The following is a 17,577-nucleotide window of genomic DNA, read 5'->3' on the forward strand; positions in this document are numbered from 1 at the left end:
TATGCAAACTGGAAGGTCCAGTTCACTGATAATGCATCTACAAAGGTTGCCTCAGCATCCATTGTTCTGGACCCATACACCGGCAGTTAGTGATTGTGTCAGGTGGCCCCATCTGCTCACTAAGAGTTGAAAATCCTCTTGGTGAAGAGACCATTCCCCGGGATGCACGTCCTGATGGCTGAGGAAGTCTGCTTCCCAATTGAGAACTCCTGGAGTGAGCACTTCAGAGATGGCCGGGACGTGACCCTCGGCTCATGTCAGAATGCCTGACACTTCTGTCATTGCTGCCCGACTTTGAGTGCCTTGTTGATGGTTGATGTAAGCCACTGTTGTGGCATTGTCGGACTGTACCTGTACAGGTTTTCCGTGAGGTATGGCCTGGGCCAGTATGACAGCTCAAAATTCCAATATGTTGATTGGCAGGGTTGATTCGACCGATGTACAATGGCCATGGACGGAGTGTGGACAGGTTACTGTGCCCCAACCCTGGAGACTGGCATCCATTGTTAGGAGTACCCAGTCCGGGATCCAAAAGGGGCGACCCATGATTAGAGGAGATGTCTGTAGCCACCAAGATAGGGACAGACGCACCTCCGGAGAGAGCACCATCCTTTGAGCTTTGATCCGATGGTGTAACCTGTTCCACTTGGAGAGGATCAGCCTTTACAAAGGCCTAGAGTGGAACTGAGCATACTCCACCATGTCAAAGGTGGACACCATGGATCCCAGAACCTGCATTGCTGAATGGATCAACACCAGATAACTGTGGAGACATCTGCGCACTCGTAGTTGAAGTGTTGAGATCTTGTCTGATGTCAGAAAGATTCTCTGATCCTGAGAAGCCAGCAGGGCTCCCAGATGAATCATTCTTTGTGAGGGATTCAGGGAAGACTTTTTCCAGTTGATTAACCATCCGTGCTTGTGAAGGAAAGCAATGGTTAGCTACAGATGGCGGTGAAGCACTTCTGGGGATCCTGCTAAGAGCAGGAGGTTGTCCAGATATGGTAGCAGTCGAACACCCTGAGCACGAAGGTGGGCCGCCATGATAGCCATCATTTTGGTAAACACCCGTGGAGCTGTGGATAGTCCAAAGGACAGAGCCTGAAAGTGAAAGTGTTGCTGTAGTATAGCAAACCGGAGTTATTGCTGATGTGAGGGTGCTATAAGTAAAAGTAGGTACACGTCCTGAATATCTAAAGATACCATAAAGTCCCCAAGCTCCTGTAGAAGCCATTTTGGAATAAGAATCCATTTTGTATGCCATGTATTCATGGAGGGTGGGTGCACAGGACAGGATGGAGTTAATTCATTGTACAGACCCTGTCATATGTGCACAGAAAAGCATATGTACATATATGGTAAGGTATGCGATTCCAATGTTTAAACAGAGCTATAGTCTCACTGCAGATAATGAATACCAGATGTGTTAGACGGAACTTATAAATGTGGGCTGCTCTGTTAAAATAAAGGAGAGAGATGGAGATGCTTGTGGTACATACAGTTGTGTCCTGTGTCTCCTTCTTTACACACATGATTATATGTAGCCTTTAGCAAACAAGACTCTGAGGGTGACCACTAAAGGACTGATTCACTGGCCATAGCTAGTGTCCTGATTCGACACTCCATAGCTAGGATGATAGAGCATAGAGTTTCCATCCTGAACCTGGGTACCCTGAGGAATTTGTTCAGGGATTTGAGGTTGAGGATGGGCAGATGAGACCCATTCGGCTTCAGAACCAGAAAGAGAGTAGAATAATAACCAGTACTCCGCTGAGATAGCGGGACTGGCACAATTATCCCTGCCTGCAGCAAGGACTGTATGGCTTTCTGGATTTGAAGGGAGTTGTTCGAGTCTGAAGAAGGGCCTGTGTAGAAAAAGTGGTGGGGAGGCCGTCAAAGAAATTAGAGACCACTTCTTTTACCCAAGCAACCGTAGTGGATTGACACCAGCACTGGGCAAACTGAAGAAGTCGGCCTCCCACTCTGGGATCCCCAGAGGGAGGCGCGTCCCATCAGGCTGAGGGCTTATCTTCAGGTTTTGAGGCTTATCTTCAGGTTTTGAAGCAGGGCGTCTGGTGATAAAGACCTGCTTGGTCCTGGGCTTGGCAGCTAGTGGAAGCCGACTGCCTAGGAAAGGACTGACCTTTAGGCTTTCCGTGAGGATGAAAGGACTTAAAAGATTTAGTCAGAGGCTTTGTAGCAGTAGTTGCTGAAGGCAGAAATGCAGTCTTTGATGCCACCAACGTGGTTACAATCTTGTCAAGGTCTGGTCCAAACAAGATCTCCCCATTGTAGGATAACACTTCTAGGCCTTTCTAGGAATCCGCATCTGACTTCCATGAGCGTAGCCACAGGGTACGGCGGGCAGACACTGCCGCGGCCAAGACTCTGGAGGTTAGGAGACTGGCATCCATCGTCGCTTCTCCAATATAGGAAGCTGCAACTTGTATGTGAGCGACGAAAGACATCTGATCCCTAGAATTATCTGAGGGAAAAGAGTCTTCAAGTGCGTCAGCCTAGCTCTCTATAGCTTTAGCCACCCATGCAATAACCACTGTCGGACGGGCAACAGCTCCTGAAAGAGAGTATATCGATTTAAGGCAAGATTCCACCTTTCTATCAGTAGGGAGGTTACTGTAGGGATAGGCAACGTAGCGCTTTTAATTAAACACGTTACATGTGTATCTACCACAGGGGGAGTCTCCAATTGAACAATGAGCCGCAGCAAATGGATAACAGGAGGTCAGACATTTTTGAGGCCGAAACCTCTTACCAGGCATCTTCCAGGCTGCAGCCATGGGTTCAGCTAGTTGATCCAATAGAGGGAACTCTGCTGAAGCCACTTTCTGTTGTTTAAACAGTGGGTGCTTAGATTTAGGGGCTGGCTCGTCATCTTCTATAAGTAAGATGGATCTAACAGCTCGCACCAAGAAAGGAATATTCTTTTTAGATTGCCTCAGACCCGCTCACGAGCGAAAGACACTCGCAAGCGGGTCGATGTTTCCCCACTGCGCGAGACCCGGCGAGCGACGGGCTCTCCATCGCTCCAGGTCTCGCACCAAAGGGGGTGTGCTGTCGATGTTGATTGACAGCACGCCCCCTTTGGTGGGCATGCCGGGGGCGTGGCTGTCAGACGGAGGCGTTCCCTGAAGCCGGCCCCACTGACATCAGTAGTGATGTCAGTGGGAGTGATTTTGGCTCTGATAGAGCCAAAATCACTCCAGGGCTTGCGGCAGCGAAACCCTACCGCAGGGTCTCCGTCGCAAGCCCGATGGTCGCAATGGTCTTGGGAACGCCTACCGTCTGAAGCCGGCCCCACTGACATCACTAGTGATGTCAGTGGGAGTGATTTTGGCTCTGATAGAGCCAAAATCACTCCTGGGCTTGCGGCAGAGAGACCCTACCTCAGGGTCTCCGTCGCAAGCCCGATGGTCAAGATCATCGCGACCATCATCATGGACGCTCGCATAAGCTGTGGGTGGTCACCCACAGCTATGCGAGCGGCCAGGAGGCCGCTCCATTTTCATGGAGGTGGGCCCTGATTCAGAGCGAGCGCTCTGGTCAGAGCGTTCGGCTCTGAATCAGGCCCATAGTTTGAAAGGCTGTGGAGGTAGCCACCAGACTCTGTACTGAGCTAGAGAGTAGGTCAACTCATGGAGGGGGCACAGGAGGTACCTATATCGCCTGAACCTGTTGTGGCAACCCCATAGGGGGCATTATGGCCTGTTGTTGTAACCCCATAGGGGGAATTTCAGCCGGTACCACTAGGTGGTCCGCAATAGTAGCCAGCACCTGAGAAAAGGAAACCCAGGGGGGCTCTTGTGCAGGAGCTGGGGGTGTCTGATGGGCCTGGTGGAGTATAAAACTTAACACATAACCCATCTTGCATCAAATCCTCCTCACTTAAGCCTGCAGCACATAATTTGCATGATAGCAATATGGGTGCAGCTGCTTGCTTGCTACTCTTGCCTTTGCTAGACATAGCTGTAGAGTAGTATAGCACACAATATGGCACTGGGTATAATGCAACCACTGGGTACGTAGGATACAAGTAGGAATGCAATATACCGATCCTGTCTTATGCTTGGGCAAGCTGCAGGAGCGCACAGCACAAATATGGCACAGTGCAGTAACCAACTGTATGTGACAATCCTAACAAATACATTTGTTATGGAGATGTGAGGCACTGGAAAAACCCTGAATACACCTGTATGTCAGGGCAAAGTAAGAAAAAAAGGGAAAGATATATACTGACAGTATAGAGAAATAAACAGACAGGCAGCGCTAGCATAAGTCACATACAATGCAGAAATACCGTATAACTGCAGAAGGGCACTACAATCAACTACACAGATTATGTGGTCAGTGACTCAACATCTGGTAGGCTATAGCCCTACATAACCTCCAGGGAGAGGTATGTAGGGGGACCGGACCCTGCGTTTCCCTGAGAGAGCTGTGGCTGAGCCTGGAGAAAATGGCTGCCGGAGACCTCTGAAGGGGCATGGTCGGAGGAGGAGAGCAGTTCAGGGAAGCGAGACCTCAGAGGAATTGCGACCTGAGCTGAGGGGAGGTGCCGCTTTAATGGGGAAAGCTGACCTCCCCATGCTGATTTTTTTTTTTATTTGAATAATATTTTTATTATTATTACACAGTTTAAACAGAGAATACATTTCTCTACACAACATATAAAAATATAATAATTCAATGACATAGTAATACAAAGAAGGCTAAGATGTATGTCATACAATAAAAGACAGAGGGCCTGATTCAGAGCCGGACGCTATTTGCGCTCGCTCGTTCAGAAAAAGGGGCCGGATATTTAAATAGAGCGCTCGCTCTTTGCGGTCTGTTGACGCCTCTATGTCTGAGCGAGCAAACGAAATATGCGCTCGCTATTTTGTAAAGACGCCCCCTGGCCGTTCGCATCATACGTCATCTCTGCTATTTATTAGATTAATCGAGTACATCGAAAGGCGTCTGAACTGCTCGCAGTGCTTGTGGTAGGATTTTCCTACCGCAATCATGCGAACAGTTCAGGCTAAGAGACAACCAAGTGACGTGGCCAATGACGCTGCTTTGTTAATTATGCACACCCTTAAAACGCCCGTTTTGACCGTTTGGCACGCCTGCGTTCAGATCTCCACTCCCCGTTTTCAAGCCCCTTCCCCTGTTACCACCCACAAATGCTTCATTCTGTCACTCAAATTAGCAGGCACTCGCAATTTTGCGAACACACGATTTCCGACCGCAATGACTGATTGGCGCATGCGCATTACAACCATACGCATGCACAGATGTGCGAACATCGCTCGGAGCGAACGAGCGGCCACTTACGAGCGCCTCTGAATCAGGCCCAGATTCTCCACTTAGTAGTCTGTAACTTATAAAGATAATACATGGAACATTGGGCCTGATTCAGACCCGCTCGCAAGCGGGTCGATGGTGCCCTACTGCGCATGCGCATGATGGAGGGAGCTCCGTCGTGCGCATGCGCGAGACCCGGCTAGCGACGGGGTAGCCGTCGCTCTGGGTCTCGCACCAACGGGGGCGTGCTGTTGATGTTGATTGACAGCACGCCCCCTTTGGTGGGCATGCCGGGGGCGTGGCTGTCAGACGGAGGCGTTCCCTGAAGCCGGCCCCACTGACATCAGTAGTGATGTCAGTGGGAGTGATTTTGGCTCTGATAGAGCCAAAATCACTCCAGGGCTTGCGGCAGCGAAACCCTACTGCAGGGTCTCCGTCGCAAGCCCGATGGTCGCGATGGTCTTGACCATCGCGACCATCATCATGGACGCTCGCTATAGCGGTGGGTGGTCACCCACAGCTATGCGAGCGTCCAAGAGGCCGCTCCATTTTCATGTAGGAGGGCCCTGATTTAGAGCGAGCGCTCTGGTCAGAGCGTCCGGCTCTGAATCAGGCCCATAGCACGGACCATATAGTGACTGCAAAGCACATAAGTAATATCAATAGCATTGTAGACAATATTCACATTGAAAACTCTATAAATACTATAGAAAATTTGTCTGTAATAAATATAAACAACAAATAAGAGATAATACAAACGATACGACTGTACTGGGAAAAAGAGATAGGTGTGGGCTTATGGGGGACCGGGGGTGGTAGGAGAAAAAAGAATAAGATAAGAAAGTCCCCATGCTGATTTTTAACCACAGGGACGCTGGATTCCCGGTGGTCTAGTACAGTGGTTCTCAAACTCGGCCCTCAGGACCCCACACAGTTCACGTTTTGCAGATCACCCAGCAACAGGTGTATTCATTGCTCACTGACACATTTGACATTGCTCCACAGGTGGAGCTAATAATTTCTGTGAGGAGACTTGGAAAACATGCACTGTTTGGGGTCCTGAGGACCGAGTTTGAGAACCTGTGGTCTAGTGGATCACTTTGGACAAAGCCTGTGTTCACCATAGGCGCCTCCGGTCTGTCCCCTGAGATCGGAGGTATGACTGCCAATCCGTGGGTCACCACAAGCGATGACCCGCATTACCTGTCCCCTTTGCGTCCGGGCTGTAGTCTGGGTCCGTCTGCGGGGCCAGCTAGCGAGGACCCTGGGATGCCCGCCAAAATCCCCAGCAAAAGCTGGCGTTGCGGCTCCCGGAGGGGTGACGGAGCGGCAGAGCAGACGTCCGGTGGACAGTCTGCAGCTGCATGCTCAGCAGGAAAATATCAAATGAAAAAATCATAAAATAAAAACTATTTGGGTTGCCTAAGCAGCCCACTGGATAATGGTGACCCGACTCCGGCGGGCACCGACGAAACTGAGGTGCCTCTGGCTCGGGGTATTGGGGGATGGACCAATGCATCATGGAAACTTTAACTGCGTGGTGCCTGGTCCTCAACCACCACCTACACCCCCCAAGGTTTCCCTGAGGAGCCCTATGGACCCTGGAGAAGAACTAACTGTCAATAAATAAAATGACACAAAGATATTTAGGTCCAGCAGAGCTAAGAGTAAAATGGCATATATAGTGGTCTGGTATACTGCAGTTTGCTTTACTGGCATTATCAAATTCCTTTCACCTACATTTTCCATACCGCCACTTTGACCTACACATTGATCTCCCCTTGTAGGGAGATTAATTTCTTGTAATAGGTGCCAGATGGTACAGATCAGTAGTTGCTCGTTTGGGCGCCCGTGCCACGTGTACGCGCGCGACAGCACTCTGTTTAGCCGTGCAAAGATACTAAACCCATCTAAAGTACTCAATTGAATCGCCCCCCAATAGAGCCTTTGAGTGACATAACTAGCAAGGGAAGAAGTAGAATCTGAGAAGCATAGCTTAGTGATATACAGTACCACTAGCTTCATCTGGTGATAATATCTTAGGTATAGCATCTGCAGGACCACTGAGGAAGTCATCTCCTTACTTGTTCCCTGAGGTCACTCCGAAGACAATCCTATCAGCTTCATCAGTAATAGCCATACAACATATATTAGGTTCATTTTTTAGCCGTTTCTTTACCTATAAGTGAAAAATAAAATCCATATGTTCACAGGGGAGACCATATTGTGATACAGATACCTATTATTCTGGTGCTGTGCAGGTCACAAGAAAGATGGCAGACATTACTAACATAACAGAGCGACAGTAATGTTCGTGACACAAATACTTTGATATAAAGCAGGTTTGAAATCCATTAACTGGAATGACCAATAAGAGTGTTTTCCCTTCGTAGTTTAAACATGGTTCTCACACACTGTAGCTTCAGTGGCACCAAACAGCCTCTGTCAACGTCGCCAAGTCCCGGGCGACTCAGCTGCGCCCAGCATCTTTCTCACTCAAAATGTGCGTCTTATTCATATAAATAAAACAACTGGAAATTATAAAACTACTTTGCTAGAGTACAATATGCTGCGTGACATTTGTACATCTGTGTGCGAATGAGTTTCAATCTGTATGTTAAGTGCTACAATGCAGCGTCCGCGGTTTTTTCTCACACCAAGTTTCATTGTGCTTCATCTGCGACTTTGTACATGGTTAAAACTATTCGTGTGAGGTTAAAGTTGCAGCCCAGTGTCTCTAGTACACTGTACACTTTGGAGTGTTTTTTGCATATGTGATGCGAATAAGGAGCAACATTTTAAGAAAAAGATGGTATACTACACCTCTCGGATTGGCTCAATCGCACCGGGCGTCTCCTGCCATATGGCATATAGGCATTAGGTGTACAAGAATACATCTGTATATGCTAGAAGTCTACCCTCCCTGTTGTCTGCATAATTTTGTTGCAACTTAATCAGGGCTACCTGCATCCTAGTCAAAAAAGGTGTTTTTCAGCCAAGTAGTAGTGCACCAGTCCAGGGTATTGGTACAAGTAACCACAGCTAATTTTATTTGTAACACAAAAAATAAGAGTTATGGTAGACTTACACTTAACTCTTTCTTCAAGGTCCATAGGGTCCACATGGATCACCATGGGGAAATGTGGTTAGAGTGATCCAGGCACCAAACAGGCTTTCAGCTCCCAGGATGCCTCGGGTCCTCCTCCACATATACTCCGCCCCCGGCCACAGGTATTCAATTTTGTAAACAAGCCCAAGGCAGGAGAAGGAAAGAGGAGAAGGAAGGGCAATTTACACCTGAAACACTCTCACAGAAGATGAGGGAATCTGTGACCGAGAGAAAAATACCCAATGAAGCCACGTGCATCAGGGTGGGTGCCCTGTGGACCCTATGGACCTTGAAGAAAAATAGAGTTAACAAAGGTAAGTCTACCATATATCTTATTTTCTTCTTCAGGGTCCATAGGGGGTCCACAGGGATCACCATGGGGATGTGAAAAAGCAGTTCCCTTAAGGGTGGGGACACTCCTGAGCAGAAAGGAGAATCCACCGCCCAAAGGAAGCATCCTGAGAGGCAAAGGTTTCAAAGGCGTAGACAGAAGACCACATGGCCACCTTGCACAATTGTTCAGCAGAGGCACCATGTCGAAACGCCCACGATGGTCCAACAGACCGAGTAGAATGTTCTGTCACCGTGTTTGGAACAGGGAGATCAGCCTGCATGTAAGCCTGAGCCTGTTTGTTAGCTGGCCAGCCTCGTTTGTGAAAACCATACAACACAAAAAGAGCATCTGATTTTCTAAAGGAGTTTGTATGATCCACATAGATACGGAAAGCACGAACCACATCCAGGGAGGCTTCACCTGCAGAAAGGTCTGAAGACTGGAAGGCCGGAACCACAATCTCTTTATTCACATGAAAACAAGATACTACCTTAGGAAGGTAACCCACCCGTGTATGGAGGACAGGTCTATCCTGGTGAAAAATCAAAAAAGGGGAGTGACAAGAGAACATTGCCAAATCAGAGACTCTGCATGCAGAAGAGATAGCGAGGAGAAAAAGTGTCTTCGCTGTCAACCACTTAAAAGTCTACTGAGTCCAGAGGTTCAAATGGGGGAGCCTATAGAGTCTTGAGAACCAAAGACAAATCCCACGTTGCCACCAGAGGGACAAAAGGTGGCTGAACTTGGAGAACATCCTGAAAAAAAAGTTCTAACATCCAGTAGAGAAGCGATCCTTTGCTGGAACCAAACTGCCAGGGTAGAAACCTGTACTCTCAGGGTGGCCAGATGGAGACCGAAGTCTAACCCAGCCTGGAGAAAAGCAAGTACCCGAGAAACCATAAACACCTTTGCTCAATGGTGTTCCCACAGAGAGTATGACAGTATGACCCTAAGGAGTGCCAAACTCTGTAATAGATGCGGGTAGAGGAAGGCTTTCTCTGGAACCAGACTGACAGTGCAGAAACCTGCACTCTGAGGGTGGCCAGGCGGAGACCAAGGTCTAACCCAGCCTGGAGAAAAACAAGTACCCGGGAACCTTTAGGGTCATACTTTCTGTGGGAACATAATTTACCAAAAGACTACCAAACTCTGTAATAGATGCGATAAGAGGAAGGTTTTTGTGCCCTAAGCATTTTCTGAATCACAGAGCTGGAGAAACCTTTGGCTCTTAAGATGGAAGAATTAAGAGCCACACCATCAAAGACAGACGAGGTAGGTCCGGATACAAGCAGGGACCCTGCACTAACAGATCCGGCCATAGATGAAGAGGAAACAGAATGTCTATGGATAGACTACGTAGGTCGGTGAACCAATGGCGCCTGGGCCAAGCAGTATTACTGTGCCGCCTTCCTGCTTGAATTTCCTGAGAACCCTTGGGAGAAGGGAAATTGTAGGAAAGAGGTACGCCAGCTTGAAGTCCCACCTCACTGCCAACGCCTCCACGAAGGTGGCTGAGGGGTCTCTGGTCCTGGACCTGTACTTGGGGATCTTGTAGTTTGTGAGGCCATGAGGTCTACATCTGGTAGGCCCCATTTGTTCACCAGGAGTTGAAAGCCCACTCTCTGGCGTGTATGTCCGGATGACTTAATAAGTCCGGTTCCCAGTTGAGGACTCTCGAGATGAATATTGCCGAGATAGCCAGAAGATGACGTTCTGCCCTTATCAGAATGTTTGCCTCTTCCCTCATGGCTACCTGACTTTGTGTGCCTCCCTGATGATTGAGATAGGCTACTGTGGTCGCGTTGTCGGACTGGATCTGGACCGGTCTGCCCTGGAAGAGGTCCTGTGCCAGAATGAGCACTTTGTATACTGCAAGAATTCCAGGATGTTTATGTGCAGGTGACTTTCCTGAGTTTTCCATCTTCCCTGAAAGGTATGATGACCTGTCACCATGACCCATCCACGAAGACTGGGGTCCGTGGTAAGGAGCACCCATTTTGGAATCCAGAATGTGTGACCCTTGTCCAGATGAGACCTTTGTAGCCACCATGAGAGCAAAAGCCAGAGTAAGAAGGATTCTTTGGGACCGTATTAGAAGATACAGCCCGTTCCACCGTGGAGCAATTTACGCACTTACAATAATAGGGCCGAAATCTTGTCTCCTGGCAGAAACACCCTTTGTGCCTGAGAATCCAGGAGTGCCCCCAGATGTACCATCTGCTGTATTGGAGAAAGGGAGGACTTCTTTTAATTGATGATCCAGCTGTGCGTCTTTAGGCAGGCAATGGTCCATTGGAGATGGCGTTGTAAAAAAGTTGGAGACTGTGCCAATATCAGAAGGTCATCCAAATATGGCAGTATTCTGACTCTTCCCTCCCTGAGGTGGGCCATTGTAACTGCCATTATTTTGGTGAAGACCCGAGGGGTCTTTGACAGACCAAAGGGCTGTGCCTTAAATTGGTAATGCTGCTGCATAACAGCAAACAGTAGATATTGTTGGTGGGATGGCATAATAGGCACATGCAGATACGCATCCTGAATGTCCAGGGAAGCCATAAAATCCCCGGGTTCCATTGCCAGAACAATTGACCAAAGAGTCTCCAAACGGAACTTGGGTACATGGATAAACTTGTTGAGGGTTTTCAGATTTAGAATAGGGCGATGAGAACCACTTGGTTTCTGACTCAAAAACAGATTGGAATAATAACCCTTTCCTTGTTGACCCACAAGAACCAGGATTATCACCCCTGCATGCAACAGGGAGTAAATAACCTCCTGGAGGGCCAAGGCCTTGATGGCGATATTGTACAAAAACACTTCAAGGGAGGATGCCTCCGGAAGGTGAGGGCATACCCCTGAGAGACCACTTCTTAGACCCAGGCATCTGTTGTTTGATGCCAGTAGTCTGAAAATTGAAGAAGTCAGCCTTCCACCCTGGGATCCCCCAGGAGGAGGCTCACCCCATCAGGCGAAGGGACGTCTGACCACCCAAGACTTCTTAGTTTGCGGCTTGGTGGTCCTGCGAGAACTAGAGTCTGGAGAAAAGCTGTCCTTTTGTCCTTCCCTGAGGCAAAAGGACCAAAAAGAGTACTGCCTAGGCTTAGATGTAGCTGTTGATGGCAGACTGGCAGATTTTGAGGCTGCCAGAGTAGCCACTATCTTATCCAATTCTGCTCCAAATAGTATGTTTCCATAAAATGGTAGGGATTCTAGAGCCTTTTTGGATCCTGCATCTGCTTTCCATGACCTTAACCATAGGGCTCTACGAGCAACAACTGAAACTGCCGATGCTGAGTTAGCCAGGAGTCCAGCATCTATTGCAGCTTCTCCCAAATAAGAGGCCGCTTCTCATATATGCAAGATATATGTCAGCTGTTCTCTGGTAGCATCTGGTAGAGTGTCTTCCAATGCCCCCATCCATTCTTTAACAGCCTTGGATACTCAGGGCCTGCTTCAGAGCCGGACGCTCTCTCAGAGCGCTCGCTCTGAATCAGTGCCCTCCCTCTCTTTTTTTAGAGCGGCCTCCCGGCCGCTCGCATAGCTGTGGGTGACCACCCACAGCTATAGCGAGCGGCCAAAAAGATGGTCGCGATGGTCAAGACCATCGTGACCATCGGGCTTGCGATGAGACCCTGTAGTAGGGTCTCATTTCCGCAAGCCCTGGAGTGCTTTTGGCTCTATCAGAGCCAAAAGCACTCCCACTGACATCATTTGTGAGGGCCGGCTCCAGACGGTAGGTGTTCCCATGGGAACGCCTCCGTCTGGGCAGCAACTCAACATCGACAGCACACCACCTTGTAGCGAGACCCATAGCGATGGCTTGCCCGTCGCTATGTGGGTCTCGCGAATGCGCACAATGGAGCCGACTGAATCAGGCCCTCAGGCCGCAGCCATAGCCAGCCGGGTAAAAGCTCCAGACAATGAAAACACAGATTTAAGACAGGTTTCAAGTCTTCTATCTGTGGTATCCTTAAGGGAAGATGTGGACGGTATAGGCAACGTAGTGCTCCTGACTAAATGTGTCACATGAGCATCCACAGTAGGAGGTCGTCCCACCAAGTACATTCGGTAGGTGGAAGAGGATACAAATATGCTAATCTTTTTGTAACATGGAACAGTTTATCAGGAGTACTCAATGCTTCCCCCATGAATTCAGTGAGCTACTCAGACTTAGGAAACTGAGCTTTAACCACCTTCTGGTGTTTAAACACCGGAGCCTTAGGTCTAGGAGCTGGCTCATCATCCTCTATATTTAGAATTGATATGACCGCCCTCACCAAGGAAGGAACATCCACTGTAGAAGGATGGTCCTCCTCTCCTGAGATAGATCCTGGAGAAGAACCTGGGGCATCATCTGACTCCTCTGATGATGCGTCAAAATCTACAAGCTGGGCGGACTGACAAGATGATACTGTCCACTTAAGCGCTTTAATGTCTACCGGTCTGTTTGCCTGCAACATTTGCTGAAACGCAGCAGCTGACTGAGCTGTACTCTGACTTGAGTGGGCATGAACATCCATCCAGGAACGATGTATAGGGGGGCAAACATAGCAGGCTGAAACAGCTATGGGTACCCCATTATGGGTGGAAGCATTTCCCAAACACCTGTAGCAAAGGGTTGAGGAGAAATAGCAGTAAGAGTTATAACTGACTGTACAGAAAATAAACGCATTATCAACACAGCAGAGCTAGCATGTCACATACAATATACTTGCAATGGGCTCTGAATCAACTACTCAAAACACAAGGTTTGGTAGGATTTGAGCACTGTATAACCTGGCCTTTGGGGAGAGGTATACAGGGAGACTAGACCCAAAACCTCCTGAGACCAGCAGCTTCAGCAGAGCACTGACAAGTGGTCGCTGGGCATCTCATATACAGAGGAGGGTAGGAGGAGCAACCCAGACGCGGGAAAACCTTGGATGGATCGCCGTCTGGGCTGGGGGAGAGGCTGCCGGGGGAAGAGCACTGGTATCCCGTAGCAACCGCTACTACCTTCCCCGGCGCCAGACAAATATGCCCCAGTGGTCTTAATGGGGGAGCGGAAACACCGGTCACCCCAACCATAGCAATCTCCGGCGGGTCTCCGCCGCCGGAGATACGGACTGCCATACGTCGTTTCACGCGAGTGCCTTACCTGCATCTCCATGTTCCCGGCTGCAGTCCTGGGACCCAGCATCACCGCTAGTTGAGCTCTGCTGGTACCCGCCAAAATCATCAGGCTGGTTACTGGTGTTGCAGCTCTGGCGGAGGTAGGTGGAGCAGCAGCATCGGCATCCATTAGGACGCCTAGTGCTGCTTGCTCTGAAGAAAGAAAAAATAAAAGCTTGGGACTGCTAAACAGTCCCCCTGTTAGAAGGTGCAACTGATCCTGCTGCACCAAACAAAAAAGTGAATGCCTGTGGCCGGGGGTGGGGTATATGTTGAGGAGGACCAGAGGCATCCTGGGAGCTGGAAGCTTAACTGTTTGGTGCCTGGATCACTCCAACCACATTTCCCTATAGTGATCCTTGTGGACCCTGAAGAAGAAATAAACACAACACAACATAAAAGTAAATCTTGGCCTGTCTGGCTCGAATGTAACAATAAGATTCCCTCTCTAAGATTGGAGGGACCTAACGTCCCTCTCAAAAACAGAAGTCTTTAGCACAGCACTTACATTCGGTAATCAAAGTGTCTCTCAACAGACCTTATCCCCAGGCAGTGAAAGAAGACAGACTACAGAGATGGACACACTCTTTATCAGCCTTTCAAAAGAAAGATATTTGCGCATCCACACACACGCTTTCTACAGTACTGTACTTGCACTTGAGCAATGTGTTTGGTATTATTTTGTATTTTTAACCATAGGATACAGTAGATAAAGTAAAACACAATACTATTAGTACATTACCAGGCCATTTTGAAGATCCCAGAGAGTTACGTAACTAATTTTGTTGACATCACAGTAGTTGGAGAGAGCCAAGAAGCTGCCATTATGTGTCAGTGCAGCATTGTGCAAGAAAAGCATTGATGTCTTGTCCTCCAGAGTATGCAGATGGCTTACAGTGTCCAAGCTGAACACACAGAGATGGTGTGCATAATACGAACACACAATCACCTACAAAATACAAAAACACAGAGTGAATCCACACTACTGCAAGTATATTGTATACAAAACCAATGCAGTGCTATCACTGTGAGAATTAAATGAAGTTTTAAAAAAAAAACTACGTTAAGGTCGGCTGCGAATTCCTGCTAATTTTTTGCTTTTGGGTTGTTACACCCCACCATCAAAATACGCGTGTTGCTATTTTCTTTCTTGTAATACTAGACAAAATGTGTAAATGGGTATGGGAAATACCTAAAATGACCCCACACCCACTATCATTTGCAGTTGCGATCAGATACACATGCATTGCAATGCTGTCTATTCATATATATATATATATATATATATATATATAGATAGATAGATAGATAGATAGATATATATATATATATAAAATCAGGGCTACAGAGGCGTATCTATAATGGGTGCAGGGTGTGCGGTGCACACAGGCCCCTGGGGCCAGGGGGGACCCACACAACACACCCATAGTTTTTGAAACTTATCTCTCCGAAGTCCCATGTCGGCTGTAGCAGCGCTGCACAAAATGCCAGGAAAATGGCCGTCGACATTTTCCCGGCGTTTTGCACATGCGCAGTAGGGAAATCGCCAGGAAAATAGCGGCCACGCCATATTCCCGATAGCTAGTGCCCAGAGTCTACTGCTGCAGTCAGTGCGCCACCGGCTGCTGGGGAGAGAGGAAAGGGCCCCAGACAGGGAAGGCACATTGGTCCCCTCCTCTCAATACGCCCGTGCAGGGCTAAACACATTTTTGTCAAATCTAGGAGCCAGATTCAAAGTTTAGGAGCCAGACCATCGTCCGTGACAAAAAAAATATGTGTAGACCAGCACACATGCCCTTTCAGTGCCTCTCAATCTCCCCACATGTCATCAGACCACCATACATGCCTCTTCAATGGTCACCAGTTTCTGCCACATGCCCATACCTGCCCCCAATTCAAAATATGCCATGCAGTTGTAACCCTGGTTAGGGTTACGGAGATAATTCATATATACAATTGAAACAGGTATATATTTTCATTCATCTATTTACAGAAAAATGCCATTTATGAGGTAAAATGTATGTGTGTGTCATGTATTTATAATGGAGTATTGTAGTTCATGATATGTATATATGTATTTAATGTATTTGCATATAACTTTATGTGGTACTTTTTTTCTATCTCTGTGGTGAGGATGTGCACAATGTATGTATGAGATGCACATGCACAGGAGAAAAAGTGGGCGGAGTGATATGGCTGGGAGTGGTTAGGTTCCTGTCAGGAAAAGAGGGGCAGGGACAGAAAAACATATAAAAGGAACTGACAGCAGAGTGGGGGCCAGTCTGGTGTTCCCTCCCTCCAGTGCCTGCTCTCCTGTGACCCGAGCGGCCAGTGAGCAGCGTTAGGCTGCCGGGCGCAGGGGGGCAGAGCCAGAGAGGGAGCTACTGCAGTTCACCCTCCATGGCACACATAGCTACTCACCGATAGGAGCAGCGGTGCTCAGGAGTAGCGTTAGTGTGCCAGTATGGGGCTGCTACCTGGAGGTAGCGCTGAGTGGCTGGGTGTCAGCTGCGCTGCTGACATAGCAGGAGTCCCGTCAGGGCAGCGCTGGAAGGAAATGGCTGGTTTCTGTGGTAAACCGATGGTTGCCTGACAGCTACGTGTGTTAAGCCAGCCCTCATAACTGAACAGCAGCTGCAGCGTCTGATGCTTACCAGGCTGGGAGCCGCTGATTGGAAAGGGACTTCTCCGTCAGCTGGAAGCAGGAGGTCTGTAGGCGGAGACTTAACACTGGGAAGGCTGCAGCAGTAGCGCTAAGCCTAGTGTGAGTAAATATTAACCCAACACACTCACACATGTTGCTGGAGACTGAGCAGCACATTTTATACTAGTACCGGAAAGCAGTTCCAGGAGAGGCAATTAATAGCCCTATAAATATAAAAGGCACTATATTCATCAGTGTAGAGAGCATCAGCTTATCCTGGGTCCAAACAGTATATGTGCATGGACTCTGACAGGATGATTACTAACTATTAACATTGCTTCAAGCAGAACATATTATAGTCAGGAGTTAAATGTCAAAGTGAAAGAGCTACAGTGTAACCCCTTAGAGGTCCCAGGGGAGATATTTATTATACAAGTCACTAGACTGGAAAGTGAAAATCTACAGCAGGAAGGGAAAGTGGTCAATATACCAGGCACACAGCCTTGTTTCTGGCTATTGCAGTTTAACCCCCACAGGGAATTATTGTAGTAGTATCTGGAGAAAAGTTAATGAAATGTCAAGGTAGTTCAACAAAATAACTTTTCAGTGAGAGCTCCTCGTACCTTGTCTAGCATTTGACAATACATTGGATATCAGAGACTAAAATCCAAGCAAGGAAAAGTTATTCGGATACAAAAGTCCAAAGGAGGACAGACAGCACGATTAAACTTATATAACAGAGAGGACACCTGTGGAAAAAGAACTTAACAATATTTGGGACAAGGACAAGCATTTTATTTAGTCCTAGTACTTACACTATGCATGTATCCAGTATAAGTTGTAAATTGTAATAATATTGTTACTACATTTTCATTAATGTTAACTCAAATGTAAAGTGAATACTTACGTATGGGAATAACTTTCATTTAAGTTCTTCATATAAAGTAATATATGGTAAATCAACTATGTATATGTTTATTTATCTGGAGCTGATAACGTAAGGAGGACAGCGTGGAGAAGCCTACCGAAAGAAAG

The 17,577-nt window shown here is 47.9% G+C and overlaps 1 protein-coding gene across 2 annotated transcripts in view; it reads right to left on the reverse strand.

Moving 5' to 3' along the window:
* Positions 1 to 17,577, reverse strand: part of LOC148506305 (uncharacterized) — a 103,072-nt gene that overhangs the window by 5,268 nt on the left and 80,227 nt on the right. For both annotated transcript variants that reach the window (XM_088446970.1, XM_088446969.1), the window contains exons 28-29: positions 14,641 to 14,847; positions 7,389 to 7,483 (exon numbers count right to left, since the gene is read on the reverse strand). In XM_088446970.1, the coding sequence (XP_088303096.1) occupies positions 7,389 to 7,483; positions 14,641 to 14,847 (302 nt within the window). The remainder of the gene's footprint in view (positions 1 to 7,388; positions 7,484 to 14,640; positions 14,848 to 17,577) is intronic.

The sequence above is a fragment of the Taudactylus pleione genome, unplaced genomic scaffold (assembly GCF_031769625.1).
Source record: "Taudactylus pleione unplaced genomic scaffold, aTauple2 ptg000408l, whole genome shotgun sequence".
In the NCBI taxonomy this organism is placed as follows: Eukaryota; Metazoa; Chordata; class Amphibia; order Anura; family Myobatrachidae; genus Taudactylus; species Taudactylus pleione.